Below are 18,680 nucleotides of genomic sequence, written 5' to 3'. Positions count from 1 at the left end.
CACTGTTTTCTTTTATACGCTGCGTGTTATAAGACAAAAAACACTGTCATGGGCATGGGTGTGAAATACATCATTCATTATCACTTTTGAATGAAAGGGATCAATACAATACGTTTATGTTGAATTATTTTATTTTAAGCGAACACGGCGGTATATATATTATGGGTCTGCGGTGATTCGCAGTGTTCGCTTTATGGCAAACGGCCCGCGACAGTTGATCTGAGCACTCATCGCGGGGTTCATATTGGTAAGTGAACACAGTGAGATGAACACCGCAGCGAGTGGCGTTTGTTTAAGTACACAGTACCTGTACTAAGGGTAAAAATACATATTTTCATGTCTTTTCCATGAGTCTGAAGTCGTAGTTTTTTTCAAGATTTATGACAGTCCCGATCTGTTTATACTAGCAGGTACTGGATTGGTACGGGTTTTATAATGTAAGGGAGGTAACTACTACTCATCTGTTGCCAATTTGTCTACTTTTTTGTATGCATTATGCCATTACGGTGCTGAAATATGCCAGTGAATAAGTGCATTTTTCAGAAAGGGTTGCTTTTAAAGTACCCTTGGGTTATTGACAACGCCAATTCTAAGTATGCAGTACAGATATAGAGATGTCTAGTATGGAGGAATCCGCGTTGTAAAGCCACCAGAAGAGTAGACATTTAGAATACATATTCAATACAAATAACGGGTTTGGTTTTGGTATGTGTAATGCCTTTGGTCAATTACGGTACTATATCATTATGAAATATCTTACTTTTGATTAAAACAGTTGTTACGGTATCAGGGTAGTGCAGACTGTTGTAAGTCACAAAGAATGTTAAGCAAGGAGGGACCAATTTAGCGAAAAATGTTGTCAGTATTGGACACTAAAATAATATACATTTTTCAGTATGTCGGACTAAAAAAGTGTTTGAATTTAGATTTTTTTCCCTTGAAAAGTGCTTAAAAAGTGCTTGAATTTCATTCAAGAAAATCTGAATGAACCCTGAATTCTAACACAGCTGCGATTTTGTACAAAAATGTCAGTTTTAAACTGTCAATAACAGACTTTTTGTGCTCAAAACTGTCAAAAACGGCTATTACACTATTTAAAAATATGTTTCATTTCACCGTTTTTCATTCCAAATTCGCAAATTTTGTTTACTAATCGTTTAAACTAAAACTTGTGTCGCTTGTTTTAATTGATTACAAACGTGAAACGATAAAAAATTTGAAAAAGGTGCAACCTTTTAGTTTTAGCTCGGCTGATCAACCTCGCCATAAAACAAACAAAACGGCGTAGCAAAACTCGTGCTGCTCTGTTAAAAAGATTTAAAAACACATCAGATAATCCTGATTTATTGCAGTTCAATACAATACAATAAAGAAACAAAAGATTTCTACAGAAGGGTTAGTGTTTTTTTCAGTGCACTATTAAAACGGACATGGATTAAATCATGAAGAAAGTCATTTGAAATTTTGATGAAAGCATGATTTATGTATTGATATCTGTGAGCAAGACTTGTTATTCTATATCTTGTTTGTTTACAATTGTAAATTGTGGTTAAGTATTACTGTGATTCCATTTTATAAAAACATTGATTTTAATGCATTTTCATGCTGTGCAGTATGTTCAAACCGTGTATGTATTTATGCTTTGTTAAATCTGAAAAAAATAACGTAAATGCTTTACATTTCTTACAAATGTTTATTAAGCGAGACATGATATTGACAGGGGTTAGGCTTTTCTATGGTTTTAGATAGAGTTTACCACTCAGAATATTGTTAATCTAACTGTAAGTGGTTATTTGTTGAAAGAAAGTGTCAAGACAATGAAAATATGATATTAATGCATTATTTAAGACATCTCAATATGATGCTAGTAACAAACATGCTTTAATATACTAATTCTTAACCAACTGGCTGTCATACTTTGAACAATTTCGCGACTAAATTTTTAACAATTTTCAGTATTTTGCGAATCATTTTTTCACAATTTTGAAAAGTTTGTGACTCATTTTTAGATGGGCGCTTTAGCGCCCGTCTAAAGTGCTGAGTGTGAAATTCAGGTCGATACGACTAGGTATGATTAACCCAATACCCGCTTGCGTATCTGCGCAAGAAAGAGTTGTATAATTTATGCAAGAGGTTTGAGTTCTCCAATTATGTGTATTCACAAATGGCAACATTATATTAATATCGTGTTACATTCAATATTTTCGAACGGTGTTTTATAGAAAAGAATCAATGAACAATGATCGTATTGTACGTGTTGCGGAGGAGATTGTTTATGAATGATTAAAATAGTCCACTTTCTGCTGCGTGTGCGTGACGTAGTATTTTCGCTCAGCTCATTCATAAATCTGAGGCTGGCGATAAACAAAGGGGAGTCCGTGTGAGAATAACGCAGTAGTATAAGGTTACGCTTGTTTATATTCACAGGTCTCAATTAATAATACGTTGACCACGAGTTCAACAATTATTACAGGGATACGATAGACAACATAAAAAATGTTTCATTATCGCTGAAACTGTTAAAAAACATTTAAATATAACAATAATATTCTCTAAAAAATGTAGTCTTGCTGTTTTGAAATAAGGTTTGGAATTTTGTTTTCTAAATAACTTAATTCAAAACAAAAGTTTAATTATAGTGTTTTTTACTTGTTAGTCGCATATTTACCGCATTATAATGTGTGTTATAATAGGCAAACCATACATTAGTAAAATTCAATCTGCCTTCGCACATAGAAGGAATGGGTCAATTAGGTGCTGCGTTTCCTTTGCTTACTTCAGTTAGAGGTCAATTATTTAAGTAATAGCAATCACAAGGCTCCGACTTCAAAGGAATTGCGGAGCTTTCTTACATAATAAAAGTCGTAGTCGCATGGTATTTGCGTTTTGCGTCCTATTTGGTCACTTGGTTCTTTTTCCCGGTTGTTTTGGCATTCATGATATATGAGGCTATTAATAGATGCGTCTGTCGATAAACAAAGGAAAGTTTATGGGTTATAACAACGCAATAGGTTACGCTCTCGCATACAACTCAATGACGTAGTACAGGTCGTAAAATGAGAGATTCGGGAAAAAGTTGACGCTTATTTATATCAAAGACCCATATTATCTATAGGTCTTTGTTTATATTCTCAATTTATAAAACGTTGAACATAAGTTCAACAATAACTTCAGCGATATGATAGACAAAAAAAAGTTTCATAATTGCTAAACCCGAATATAACAAACAATTTATAATAATAATACGAATGCAATAGCAGAAGGTTAGTAGAAGATTAAGCTTGTTTATATTCACAGTTCTCAATACATAGACAGTTGGATATGAGTTCATAAATTACTACAGGCATACTATAGGCAACCTCGAAAATGCTTTTTAATCGCTAAAACCGAAAACAACCTAATATATTATATTAAATATATTTATTACAATAAATGTCTTTTAAAAATGTAGTCGGCGTATACGCTGACTTTGAAATAAAATTAGCAATTTACTTTTCTAAATAATTAAATACAATTAAACAAAAGTGTAACTATTGTGTTGTGTTTTTCACTTGTAAGCTGCATATTCACCGCATGAAATGTGTGTTAACATTGTCAAACCAATCATAAGTGTGAGTAAAATAAAAAATATACTACGGGAGAGCACTTCATATGTGTCCTCATATGCCTTGTTATGAGTATCTTTCTTCACTATCGAAATATATCGTATGTTTATATTTGATTTAAACGCAGTTTTCTTTCGACACATTTAAATCACACGTCAATAGCGCCGTCATGCGAAAATGGGTCTTATGCGTTTCGGCAAGCGTTTGTTAAACCCAACATGTGCTTTTGCGCAGTCAGGCCATAGGCGATGCTGTTCGCTTTAAAATCACTCAATATGTTATGTTTCTCCTTACCAGAAGGAGTGATAGCTGAGTGGGCTATTTATATGATGGGCGCATATGGAATAAGACCCATTTTCACATGACGAGGGTCATTACAAATCTCATTGCGAATTGAAAATGCCACATTTAAGAACAATGCTTTTTGATACAAAATTGAATTGAAAATAGCAAACTTGTTAATAATGGCAGCCTATCCACACATTAAGGAATGATTTCCAGACGTGCTGACCAAGTACGGCAAACATTGTGGTATGATAATTAAACGATTTTCTCTTATCGTGACACTATACTATTTCGCTAATTATTGTTTTCTCATCTTGGAGGCAAAAGTGAAATTCTGCGAGATGGATTGTAACGCGTAATTGTAACAGGGCCACAATTTGTGTCGTTTGAGCATACAGAGAGTAGTCCAGAATTCCTTACACTGAACAGTGCTACATCCTTTGAATTGAGCACATACGCAGTGATGTAGCAAAAATTCAGAGGTTGTATCTCGAATCAGCTTATTAAATATTCGAAAATATTCATGCGTGTCTGTTGGCGTTATGTAAAAGTCACTAAGATGAAAACTGAAACAGCTACGCCTAAAAGCGCATGAGTGCTCTATACCTATGTTTATGTTAGCGTTGTTGACACCGTGTGAACTGCTCGGGTAATAAGTAAAGCATAAACAGCAATGTTTATATACTTTTATTCCTCCATATACAAGATACGAAGATTGTTGTATATTTTGAATTGTATATGGTGTCAAAAATCAAAAGTTTTGTACACGGAACTTTCATTATGAATTTATATTCTTGGTGAGATAGTCATGTGATATAAGAAAAAAATATTCCTTTAATATGGTGACTGCAAATTTTCTTTATATTAAGTTATCATTACCATTTTCATCATACTTTCTATGCTTTCAGAACTTCCAAAAAGCATGTTGTTTTTATTTTGTCTTAGTTATTTCTATGAAATAATAAGGATGATAAAAAGTGCACACAAAACTCGACCCGTGCGCTATGACACACACTTAATAAAGTTGAATGGCGTGTGTTCATTTCAAACTTGCGATTGATTTTCAAAAATGAATTGCGTGTTGAATTATGCAATAGCGAACATCTTCAGTGCCTTCAGCGCTTTGATTTCACAAAGTAAAGGGGCCATGGCCCCTTCACAAAATCAGGAAAATAGCCCTGGTGATTATTTAACGTCAAAATAAACTAAGGTTTATCTTTATACAACCAGGTAGCTCTTGAGCAGGCAACACGTACAATATCAGAGCGTGATGGAGAGATTGGGGGTCACAAGAGCACGATACAGAAACATGAGGCCACCATACAAGAGTACATGGGCAAGTTCAGAGAGCATGAGACTTTGCGAAGGAAACTACACAACACCATACTGGAACTTAAGGTAGGATCCACATGGCATGTGACACTTAACCGTCATGAAATAAGCACTTCGAAAGAGCAAGCACAAAGTCTTCTATTTTCGATTGATGGAAAGAAAAATTTTCAATCCTATATAAAACTGAAAATCTGGCAAAGCCTTTTTCTAAGTTTACCAGTATTGATCTTCTAGGCCTGAGCTTATTACAATAACAGCATTCAATCAGAAATCATGTAATAAAATCATGTTGTTATTAACAAATATGAATCTAGGTGGCATAAGTGTGAGGTGGGATTTTTTTACAGAACTTTTAATAAAGTTTGAATTCATAAAAAAAAGAACATCAGGTTATTATTTATTCATTAGAAATAAATTTAATTTTAAACAGAGGCTTAACTTTTTCTCAAAGGGCAACATCCGCGTGTTCTGTCGTGTGCGACCCCTGATAGGGGAGGAGCTGTATGGTAATGATGGAGAGATACACTTTATGAGCTTCCCAGACGAGGAACGCAGGGTCATTGAGCTTGACAAGGTCGGGGAAGTCAGCCTCAGCGAGGTGAGTTGCCATAGGTTACCATCTCATGAACTTCCAGGGCATACTCTGATATTAACCGTTTGCATGCTGGGAAATTTGCTACAGGGGTGGCGAAATCTCAAAAAACTATACTTGTCCACGGACAACCATTTAGGAAATTTAACTTGTCCGTTGCTGAACTACACTTGTCCGTTAATGTTTATATAAATTATAAACGCAATTATTGATTAATGTAAAACAATGTGGAATATACCAAAATGAGTATGATTTGCTAGTTTTGTGTATAGTTGTATTTAAATTGTACATTTATTATAGAAGTATATTATAAAAATATAAAGACTTTCTAAAACTTTTAATCTTGCAAAGCTATTGTTATTAAAACATGTGTTGAACATAAGTACACCGTAATCTTAACAAATTAAACTAGTCCAATATGTGGACCTCATCAGACTGAGGCTCCGCACTGGCTCATCAACTGGTAACCATTAAAAATCTGTGAGCCAAGTTTCTTGAAAAGTTCTGGTGCGTTTACTTAGATCATATTTTTTATCATAATCTTTCTTAGTTTTTTGGGGAGATGGACTGCTCAAAGCTTCGGGTTTCTGCTCCGTTGTTGAAGATTTAAAAAAACTAAATGTTCCATTTTTACCAATGAAGTCGTCTTAAATAACAAGGTAGACCGTGTTTTTATTACCTTACTTTGATACTTTTTATTTCCGTCTGATTGTAAAAATAAAGAAACCAGTCTGTACACTGTCTAACAGTCGGGCCGAATGTTTAAAATGCGGCATGCTCCTGGTCTCTTATAGAATAAGGGAGATCACTGCGCAGGAGAGTGCCGGTATTTTAGCTTGATTGCTCCGCAAATAGCACTGACAATGTAATGGCATGTCAACATCCGGTTTTGTAAAACTTAATTACGGCTTTAATACAATGTATTTTTTTGTATACCTGGACCCGACTTTTAAAAAACTTGTTGTCCACGGACAACTTAATTGAAATAAATCAGTTGCCCAGACAAGCAAATGTACGACTCGGACATTTGATTTCGCCAACCCTGTGCTAAAATGTTGTCTGCTGAATTTCTAAAATTTGCATTTTCTTCGATTTTTTTCAAAGAATACTATCAGAATAGCAAACAATTTGGATCCTGATGAGACGCCACGTTCTGTGGCGTCTCATCTGGATCCAAATAGTTTGCAAAGGCCTTCAAAACTCGGTTCCAGCACTGAAAGAGTTAACACAATTAGCTGATGGCTACAATTGAATCATTTGGTTAGTCAAATATTCTGCTTGTCTTCAATATCTGATTTTTTTAAAAAGATATACAGAAGACAATATTTATGCTTCATATAGTATTTTTAGCTCGAATGTTTTCAAAGAAAACCCGAGGTATTGTCATAGCCAGCTTGTCGTTTCCGTGTCTGCCTTCATGCCGTCTGCGTGGTGCTATAACCTTAACATTTTGTTAAGGTTTTTAATATTGGCTCTAAAATCAAAGTGCTTCTATCTACAGCTTTGAAACTTCACATGTAGCTGCACATTGATGAGTTCTACATGCCACACCCATTTTTGGGTCTCTAGGTCAAAGGTCAAGGTCACTGTGACCTCTAAAAATTTTGTTTTTTCATTCTGACAAGCTTTAGCAGCTGAGCGTGGCACCCGTTATTCGGAGCTCTTGTTATGATTTTAACTTCACAATATAAAAATAATTTGGTTTTGGTCTCAGATGAGCTTTTTGAGGCCTCAGGCTCTCTTGTTTACCAATAATCACCACACAATAATTTATTTTTGAACACAAACAAAGGCTTTCGATGTCATTATTCTGTGAATATCAGTTATTGTCCCCTACCGGTTTCACCGGAGGGGACTTATGGTTTGCGCTCTTTTAGTCTGTCCGTCACACTTTTCTGGATCCTGCGATAACTTTACAAGTTCTTAATATTTTTTCATGAAACTTGAAAGTTGGATATATGGCAATATGTACATTATGCACGTCATTTCGTTTTGTTCCTACGTCAAAAATTCTGGTTGCTATGGCAACAAATATATTTATTATTTTTAAATTATGACAATAGTGGAATTACTGACAATGGTGGAGCCGGTAGGGGACCATATTGCTTGGCAATCTCTCTTGTTGATTGTGTCTTACCTTACAATAACCACACAGTTGACTTCTGAAACAAAATATACATAAAAGCATTTTAATATTGTATACATATCATTTGATTGTTTAATACTTTCTAAAACAATTAATACAAATTGCAATTTAAACTATAATTTTTCAGTTATACTGTCAGACCCAGATTTCCCAAACCTGTTCTTATCAAATTTTGGATCCTTATCTTGTATGGATATGTGCAGTTTGTAAACAAAATGTGTAATGTTGCGTCATAATCTCAAAATGCAATAACGTAACCATCACGTTCGGGTCATACCAATCAGTGGAGTCATACACGGTAGCAAAGGTCTAACTGCTGTATGACTGCATACAAAATGATGGCCAGTAACAAAAAAATAAATATAAATCACTGATGAAGATTGTTGCAGCATGCTTTTTTATTTATTAATTTGTTTATTTTTTGATTACTTGCCTGTAATTGCCTTTTGTTTGATATCAGCAGAGTTTCTATGCCTTTCAAAATGCTAGGGTAACAAAAACAATATATCCCACAATGATTTTTTTCTGAATTGGGAAAAGTACCGGTACCAGTCCAGTAAGGAAAATTTTGCGCGAAAAAAACCTGAAATTTGGAAAAATTGCATTGTGAAGTCCTTATATTGGGAAATTGTTGTATTTGAAATGTTGCTCCCAAATACTTTAAAATTCATAACTTAATGTTGTCAAGTTGTAAATATTATATTTGCTTAAGTTAAAGCCATAGAGCTGCATAGGGCAACTTTGTAAATATTGCATTGTATTTATAAAAAAAATGGAAACCTTCAAGTCGGATTTTTTTTTTTTGGACAGCAATTGGTAAATATGAAGTTTTTCCTTATTGGGAAAGTGCAGTTTTCGGGCACTTTATAACTGAGGAAACAAAATCGCTGTCCCAATTTTGAATTGTTTATGAGTTTACATGTTTTATGCCCTGTCAATAATTGCAGTTTGTTATCAAAAAAGGGCTTTCTCAGTGTTATCATATTTGATCCATTCAAAAGCTAAATATCTATACCCTTGTGTTTCTTGAATTCAGAAAACAATTTAATGTTCATTAACAAAATTATTTGTACTGGAAATCATCGCTATTGTTTTCATGATACAGAATAAAATTAGAGCAAGGTGCACATTGTTTGTTAATTCTGTATTAATCAACTAATTAAAAAATAAATTTAATAATGGCTGAAAAAGATTTTTTTTAATGGAATCATTCAGCATCTCAGCTTTTACATCGGCAGCCTTGTTCTTGATCCATGTTACCAAAGGAGGTATCAAATACAGTGCACGATATTGGGAAGTGTTAAGGGTCTAATACACACGTACATTCAGTAACTGGGATAGCTATTTTCAGAGCACCATTGGAGCCCACAGAAAAGCCAATGGGAGACAGGAGTTCACTTTTGACCGGGTGTTTGCACCGGACACCACACAGGCGCAGGTTTTTGAAGAGATCTCACAGCTTGTGCAGGTGCGATGAGACTTTCATGTTTAGTATCAAAGATATTTGGTACACCAGGACCTGTTTTCACTGAAGAATTCAGGGTCTTAAGAATACAGAATTAACTTCAAATCAAGAAAACCTACTTGAGGGTATAGATCTAATAGGGCTTCATATGCTGCTTGTGTCATTATCAAATAATTTTGTTTTTAATGCAAAATGATGACAGTGGAGGTGACAAATACAAAGAAACTCATTACTACAGGTCTTTTAGGACAAATTTAGCTGTTGTATTGAAACTATTTGTATAAATGCCTTATATCTTGATCTACTTGTATATATATACCATGAAATTGCATATGGGGTTTGTGAGGTCAATGTAAAAATGAGTAAGAAGATATTGAAAAACTATCAGTACTCAAAATAAATTGCGTAATGAAACTTGATACATTGATGCCTTATCTCGAGTGACAGCAGATGGGATTGGCGTGATTAAGGTCCAGGTTGCAGTAACTTAATAAAGAAAATTGCTTTTATTTTAATACAGGGTTCCCTCTAGGCTTTAAAAAGTTGTTGCCATGTACTTTTGCCTCATTAAAAAAGTTGTCACCGAACTAGGGCCACATTAGAGCAGTGAAGATTATGTTATAATAATACAAACAAAAACTAAGCATTTAAAAGTATGTTTAATAGGTGTATTTTATTACAGTACATTTAATAAGTTTCTTTATTTTCAGCAAGGTAATAAGTTTATTTAATAACAGGGCATTTAATAAGATATGTCTTGTTGTAAAGCGTCTGGTAAACAGAGTGTCTTCTGTCATTTTAAGGAAATATTAACTTAGAAAAATGTGAACTTCAAGGAATGTCGAGCGCACTATCGTGCCGCAGCTCTTGTTTTTGGATATATTCTTTTAGAGATATTCTTTTAGAAGTCTTCACATTCACAAATTTGTTTCTAAACTTAAGTTTGAAGTCTGTTCATATGTTCATATTTTGTTAGAATAATAGTTTTGACCCTTGTTTGAAGTCTAACTGTCCTTACTATTTTGCTTGCAGTCAGCGCTGGATGGCTACAACGTGTGCATCTTTGCATACGGTCAGACTGGCAGCGGTAAGACGTACACGATGGAGGGACCCTCTGTGGAGAACGTAGAGTCCATGGGTATGATCTCCCGTGCAGTACTACAAATCTTCTCATCCACCAGGGAGCTGGAGGATAAGGGATGGCAGGTGGGTATCATATCCTTGTAGAAGCAATAATAAGGGATGGCAGGTGGGCATCATATCCTTGTAGAAGTGATGATACGTGATGGCAGGTGGGCATCATATCCTTGTAGAAGCAATAATAATGGATGGCAGGTGGGCATCATATCCTTGTAGAAGCAATTATACGGGATGGCAGGTGGGCATCATATCCTTGTAGAAGCAATTATAAGGGATCGCAGGTTGGCATCATATCCTTGTAGAAGCAATGATAAGGGATCGCAGGTGGTCATCATATCCTTGTAGAAGCAATGATAAGGGATGGCAGGTGGGCATCATATCCTTGTAGAAGCAATAATAATGGATGGCAGGTGGGCATCATATCCTTGTAGAAGCCATGATAAGGGATGGCAGGTGGGCATCGTATCCTTGTAGAAGCAATTATAAGGGATGGCAGGTGGGCATCATATCCTTGTAGAAGCAATGATACAGGATGGCAGGTGGGCATAATATCCCTGTAGAAGCAATGATACAGGATGGCAGGTGGGCATAATATCCTTGTAGAAACAATTATACAGCATGGCAGGTGGGCATCATATCCTTGTAGAAGCAATGATACAGGATGCAGGTGGGCATAATATCCTTGTTGAAGCAATGATAAGGGATGGCAGGTGGGCATCATATCCTTGTAGAAGCAATGATAAGGGATGGCAGGTGGGCATAATATCCTTGTAGAACCAATGATAAGGGATGGCAGGTGGGCATCATATCCTTGTAGAACCAATGATAAGGGATCCAGGGGTGTGATTTTTCCGCGGATTACTGCGGATCGGGTTGTCTCGGAGGTCATTTCTGAGATTTGTGTAAATTCGTAAAAAAAAATTGGGGGGCGGGAGAGGGGGGTTCGTCCGATTCCGCGGACGTCTTTTACGACATCGGATTTTGGGCGGGAATAAAACTTGGGTTCAGTCTCAGGGGTGTGATTTTTTCGCGGATTTCCGCGGATCGGGTTGTCTCGGAGGTCATTTCTGAGATTCGCGTAAATTCGTAAAAAAAATTGGGGGGCGGGAGAGGGGGGTTCGTCCGATTCCGCGGACGTCTTTTATAAGCGGCCCGAAATATCCGCGGCTCGCGAAATCACTTCGCATAGTACACTGGTAGATTCTGCCTGAGCAATTTGAAACGAGCAATGTCATTGGCTGTTGTTCTCCAATCTATCAATTAAAATCATTCTTTTTAATTGCATTCGGTATTTCTTTTCTGATTTGTTTGCAAATGGCGCAGTTGCAAAGCGAAAATTAAGTTTATCCAAATGACAAATATCAATGGAATTAGCGACTGTCATCATATAGTTAGATAGGATAAATGAAATATGTCTGTCATCGATGAAGACTGTGTTTTAGATACAAGCAACACATATTTTTTTTACAAATGTGCACAGTAAATTTGTGTCTCGGAAACCAGTGTTTGCAAATTGGAGTTCACTTGCGAAGTAACACAATTTAGAAGAGTATCGTTTAAAAATGGAAATAGGCAAACATGATTTGATTTATATGTTAGTGGATCTGTGTGTAATCAGATTCATATGCATATTCTGCTTTATTATGTTTGTCACACTGTTCAGTTAACTGAAATAGCAATGAACTGTAGATGTGAAATGCAAGATTTTAAAAGGTAAACACATTAAAATATATTAATTTTACTCGGTTTAATACACCATTAACTCAACAAGAACACTCAAATGTGTTTGTTTATATTAATTAATGTTTTCCCCATTTGATATTTAATTAAATTAGTCCATTTACTGTGAATACATTGAACAACTGCTGTTTTTGATCACAGTAAATATTGTTTACTTTGCATCCTCAGTATGTGAAGTTAAACATGTTTTCATAAAGAAAAAGTGTTATGAAGATTAAGAAATTGTTTATGTTTATGTATGTTTTATTTTAATGTCTGTTTTACGGTTTGTCATTGCGTTATTCGCGCAATTCGCGTAGTCAAAATCAGTCTACAGAATTTTCCTCCCCTCTGACTTCGCCTCAATCACACCCCTGGGATCGCAGGTGGGCATCATATCCTTGTAGAACCAATGATAAGGGATGGCAGGTGGGCATCATATCCTTGTAGAAGCAATGATAAGAGATGGCAGGTGGGCATCATATCCTTGTAGAAGCAATGATACGTAGTGGCAGGTGGGCATCATATCCTTGTAGAAGCAATTATACAGGATGGCAGGTGGGCATCATATCCTTGTAGAAGCGATGATAAGGGATGGCAGGTGGGCATCGTTTCCTTGTAGAAGCAATGATAAGGGATGGCAGGTTGGCATCATATCCTTGTAGAAGCAATGATTCAGGATGGCAGGTGGGCATAATATCCTTGTAGAAGCAATGATACAGGATAGCAGGTTGGCATAATATCCTTGTAGAAGCAATGATACAGGATTGCAGGTGGGCATAATATCCTTGTAGAAGCAATGATACAGGATGGCAGGTGGGCATACTATCCTTGTAGAAGCAATGAGAAGGGATGGCAGGTGGGCATAATATCCTTGTAGAAGCAATGATACAGGATGGCAGGTGGGCATAATATCCTTGTAGAAGCAATGAGCTTATACTGGTCATAAAGCTTGACATAAGTAAGTTAAATAGTTAATTGTAAATATTATGATTTATATCAATAAAAAAAAATGATTCTATTAAAGGCATAGCTTTATCCATGTTAATCTGCTCCCCCCCCCCCTCCTTCAACAGCTGTTTTCCTCCTTGCTCAAACATATCAGGTTTGTATGTTTTAATCAGCCTCATGAACAGAGCATTGTAAAATGTTTTCTAGATATAACATTTAGTTGGTATTGCAGCAATTGGACAAATTCCAACACATTTTAAATATTCTTGTTCAGTACGAGTTCGAGGCATCCTTCCTGGAGATCTACAATGAGTCGATACGGGATCTCCTTGGTAACCATAGCGGTGATGTGAAGCACGACATCAAGGTGACCAATGGCAGTGAGGTGATGGTCACCAACCTCACCACCCAGGCCATCACTTCAGAGGCACAGGTATGGCATGTGGGGCAATACACTCAGTGTTTTGATTGCAACATTTTCAGTGGCAAGAAGTCTAGATTTGTCCATCCTCTCTTGCAACTGTTTGTTGGATTATTTTATTGTGTTTTACTTTGAAACCATCATTTGCTAAGTAATTAAACTTTACAAACATACTTATCAGCATTTGAATTTTGAAATATGCCCCCCTTCGAAGAAGAGGGGGAATATTGTTTTGCACATGTCAGTCCGTCAGTCTGTTGGTTTCCGGATAATAACTCAAGAACGCTTAGGACTAGGATCATGAAACTTCATTGGTACATTGATAATGACTGGCAGATGACCCCTATTGATTTTCAGGTCACTAGGTCAAAGGTCAAGGTCACAGTGACTCGAAATAGTTAAATGGTTTTCGGATGATAACTCAAGAATGCTTACGCCTAGGATCATGAAACTTCATAGGTACATTGATCATGACTGGCAGATGACCCCTATTGATTTTGAGGTCATTAGGTCCAAGGTCAAGGTCACAGTGACTCGAAACAGTGAAATGGTTTCTGGATGATAACTCAAAAATGCTTACACCTAGGATCATGAAACTTCATAGGAACATTGATCATGACTGGCAGATGACCCCTATTGATTTTTAGATCACTAGGTCAAAGGTCACAGTGACTCGAAACAGTAAAATGGTTTCCGGATGATAACTCCAGAATGCTTAGGCCTAGAATCATGAAACTTCATAGGTACTTTGATAATGACTGGCAGATGATCCCTATTGATTTTCAGGTCACTAGGTCAAAGGTCAAGGTCACAGTGACTCGAAATAGTAAAATGGTTTCCTGATGATAACTCAAGATGCTTACGCCTAGGATCATGAAACTTCATAGGTACATTGATCATGACTGGCAGGTGACCCCTAATAATTTTCAGGTCACTAGGTCAAAGGTCAAGGTCACAGTTACTCGAAACAGAAAAATGGTTTCCTGATGATAACTCAAGAATAAATAGGCCTAGGATCATGGAACTTCGTAGGTATATTGATCATGACTGGCAGATGATCCCCATTGATTTTCAGGTCGTTAGGTCGAAGGTCAAGGTCACAGTGACAAAAAACGTATTCACACAATGGCTGCCACAACAACTGACAGCCAATATGGGGGGCATGCATGTTTTACAAACAGCCCTTGTTTATATTGCATTACTGGACTTGAAAACATTTAAATTGTAAAAAGATCCATTCTGGAACTAGTTTTGTGTATTGCACAGAAAGTAAAGCAAGCATCAGAACTTGCAGATAATACACAATCCCTTGAGTTGTGTATAAATGTCTGTTGTGCAAGTGTCGTTCCATCTCTGTTGAACACAGATCACAACCCTGCTCAAGACGGCGTCCAAGAACCGCGCTGTGGGAGAGACCCAGTGCAATGAGCGCTCCTCTAGAAGTCACAGCGTTTTCAGGCTGAAAATCACTGGGGCCAATGAGATAACTGGAGAATCCTGCAAAGGTTTGCAGCTTTGTTGCTGTTTATCACAGATAAGCACTTAGTGAATGTTGCCTTACATAATTATGTCCCTCAGTCTAAACTGGGGGAATATTATTGTTTTTTCCCTGACTGTTTGTTGGTTTGTTTGCGTCAAACTTTAACATTTGCCATATTTTTTGCAATATTGAAGATAACTGGCATGCATGTGTATCATATGGAGCTGCTTATTTTGAGTTGTGAAAGGTCAAGGTCATCCTTCAGGGTCAAAGGTCAAATATATGGAGGAGACATAATGTTTTATAAACACATCTTGTTTTAAGGAGGTTTCCTAAAGAAGGTTTATTTTTAATTGACAATTACATGTTTTATTTTTATTTGCATATGGTGATTTATTCCCATATTTCTCAAGCAATGACATTGTACAAGACACTAAGACCCACATTCCTGAGTCAATTGCCCTTGAAATAAGATAACAAAAATAACCGGCGTTGTTGATCATGTTTTTGACAATCTTTAGCATAAAGTCAGGCTTGCAGTGAATTTCCAGATGGGTATCATATTTGAAAAAAATTCACTTACTACAAGCATTGTAAGTTTGTTGACAGCTCTGTTTAACAGTTAAATTGAAAGTTTAGTAAATCAAAACGTTTAAGTGTTAAGCCATGAGTTTATTTTGTAATTGGCAGTATGAGCCCTTTAATCAAGGTTTATAATCAATTCAAATAAGTGAAAACATTGATTGTACCAGAATGCCGTTGTGGGTATATTGGCAAAAAAAAATCAATAACCTTTGGGAAATAACATCAGAAGTTTAAGCAAAATTTAATAGATGCAAATTTATGGGCTTTGTAGGGATTATGTAGATTTACAACTGTTTGTAAAAATTCCCTATATCTATAAACTATTAGACTAGACCACAACCGTAGAGCAACATCCTGTACCTTTTGCAATCCTAGAATGTTTTCTATTATTGGCAATGATGGCCACCAGGCAGCATTAAACCAGTATACACATGACTTGTTTCAGCAACCCTCAGTCTGGTGGACCTGGCTGGTAGTGAGCGCTTGAAGGAGTCTGGGGCCACAGGGCAGCGTCTCAAGGAGACCCAGAACATCAACTCCTCCCTCAGCCACCTCGGAAAGGTCATCATGGACCTCGGGAAAAAGGTTTGCATGGAGACATTCTGTCATTTAGACAACAGTTTCCCACAAGCACTCTTTCAGTACTTCTTGCACAGAAGATCTAGGAGCCCTTCTTTAGAATAGGTTTACTTATTTCCATATCCCAAATGGATATTGCTTGAAGGACATACAATTTCCCACAAAATTAAATTTTACCATGAGGATTGTCTTCCCCTTTCTCAGGCTTGTTGATGAATTATTCCACAAAACGACAACTAGATCATTTCCATAAATCAAGACAAATAGCATTAGCAAGAAAAAGTGTAAACATGGCCAATTGGCGATGATTTTCTGTAGAATGAGACCTGTTAAAGACATTTTAAAGATATAAATTTAAAACTCATGTTAATTCTTTTAAAACTGACTTACCACAGATTATAATTATTTTACAACAGAATTTCAGGGTTCACCAAAACTTGAAAAATCTGTCAGTCATTCAGACTGACAGACTTGAAATGTTTGTCAGTCCGAATCAGTTTCTGTCAGTCCCACTCTCCGACTAAACTATAACAGCAAAACACAACACAAGAGGGTACCTTTTAGATGTGTATTGGTTTGGATCACATTAAAATACAATAAAACATTATTTTTAACAATTGTTACAAAAAGTAACCACAAATAATCCAAAGGGGAAGAAGTGGAACAGAAAAGGAGCTGGGGGTGCAGCCTCCTTTGAAATGAAAACGAAAATATGCTCCAATTCTACTTGAAAGAGTCTATTTCGCTCTGCATTTCACAAGTGTCAGACTTGAGAGTAGCATTTGAGTAATTTTCGTTTTCTTTTTGTGTATCAAATTCAATATCGTCATTTGTGTTGTCAATATCATCATCATCATCTGGTGCTGGTTGGGTCGTCATCATCTATGGTAGGATCCTTGGTGGTTGCCTGCTGGCGTGAGTAGGTAAGTCTTCGTTTTGTTTTTGGTTCCGTCATGATACAGAATAGGTTCTTTCTTTTCTGTGCTCCTCTTGCTTTTTTGTTTTTTTCGGATTCAGACTGAGCAAGATCAACCGGTAGTTTGCGTTTATTGCCATGTTTGGCACTTTCATAATATTTCAACTGCAAACCATTCCACATTTTCCAACAATACAATAAAAGGTTTAAACTAACACTAATATTAAACAATGTTTAACGAAACGAAATCACCTGTTATCTAAATCACCAGAATTTTATCACTTGTTGTTTTCTTCGAAGTGGAGTTATCTCGCGAAAACTTGTTGCTGTGAAAATCCTCGCATACAATTGGTTAAAGAGGAATTTAAATGCAGGAGTCATGTCCCAAACTAAAACGGTTCATTTCATATCTGTCTACTTACCATTCCAAGAAAATCTGAAAAAATCTCTTTATGTTCAGCCGAGCTTGGAATGTTTGTGATTTATTATTATTATAATAATTGTTTAATTATATCGACTTTCGACATGATTTATCGTATTTTAATGTGATCTTAACCTATGTTACTTTAATAAGGTATTATTTATGGTCCCAAAACCGATATGGTAATTTGACCGTTATGAAAATGGGCTGTAATTTTTTAATTTTACGTCAATTCCGAGCGTGTTTTTTACGAATTAAAATATTGTGATCAACTATTTCCGATGGACTGACTTACTTGAATTTCTTGGCGGACTGACGATTTTGTCAAACCCTAGAATTTCCTTTTCATGAAGGGACACATTACTTTATGTTGCCGACTCCACAGGATTATCTGGGAAGACACTTTACGCAACTGCAATAAGCTTAGTTTTTCCAAAACAAGGCTCAAATGATTCAACTTCTACATGCCTGTCCACTGCCTGATTCCAGGCTCAAATCATATAACTTCTACATGCCTGTCCACTGCCTGATTCCAGGCTCAAATCATATAACTTCTACATGCCTGTCCACTGCCTGATTCCAGGCTCAAATCATATAACTTCTACATGCCTGTCCACTGCCTGATTCCAGGCTCAAATCATATATCTTCTCCATGCCTGTCCACTGCCTGGTTCCAGGCTCAAATCATATAACTTCTACATGCCTGTCCACTGCCTGGTTCCAGGCTCAAATCATATAACTTCTACATGCCTGTCCACTGCCTGGTTCCAGGCTAATATCATTTAACTTCTACATGCCTGTCCACTGCCTTGTTTCAGGCTCAAATCATATAACTTCTACATGCCTGTCCACTGCCTGGTTCCAGGCTCAAATCATGTAACTTCAACATGCCTGTTCACTTCCTGGTTCCAGGCTCAAATCATATAACTTCTACATGCCTGTCCACTGCCTGGTTCGGGGTTCAAATCATATACCTTCTACATGCCTGTCCACTGCCTGGTTCCAGTTTTAAATCATATAACATCTACATGCCTGTCCACTGC

At 36.5% G+C, this 18,680-nt stretch overlaps 1 protein-coding gene across 1 annotated transcript in view; it reads left to right on the top strand.

Annotated features, from left to right (window-relative positions):
- Positions 1-18,680, top strand: part of LOC127856564 (carboxy-terminal kinesin 2-like) — an 89,742-nt gene that overhangs the window by 64,051 nt on the left and 7,011 nt on the right. The window contains exons 7-13 of the mRNA XM_052392863.1: positions 5,121-5,288; positions 5,674-5,820; positions 9,312-9,428; positions 10,458-10,631; positions 13,510-13,668; positions 15,023-15,161; positions 16,167-16,306. Of these exons, the coding sequence (XP_052248823.1) occupies positions 5,121-5,288; positions 5,674-5,820; positions 9,312-9,428; positions 10,458-10,631; positions 13,510-13,668; positions 15,023-15,161; positions 16,167-16,306 (1,044 nt within the window). The remainder of the gene's footprint in view (positions 1-5,120; positions 5,289-5,673; positions 5,821-9,311; positions 9,429-10,457; positions 10,632-13,509; positions 13,669-15,022; positions 15,162-16,166; positions 16,307-18,680) is intronic.

Source organism: Dreissena polymorpha, chromosome 1, assembly GCF_020536995.1.
Source record: "Dreissena polymorpha isolate Duluth1 chromosome 1, UMN_Dpol_1.0, whole genome shotgun sequence".
NCBI lineage: Eukaryota > Metazoa > Mollusca > Bivalvia > Myida > Dreissenidae > Dreissena > Dreissena polymorpha.
The sequence above is the reverse complement of the archived record's forward strand: the minus strand, read 5'-3'. Positions and strand labels throughout refer to the sequence as shown.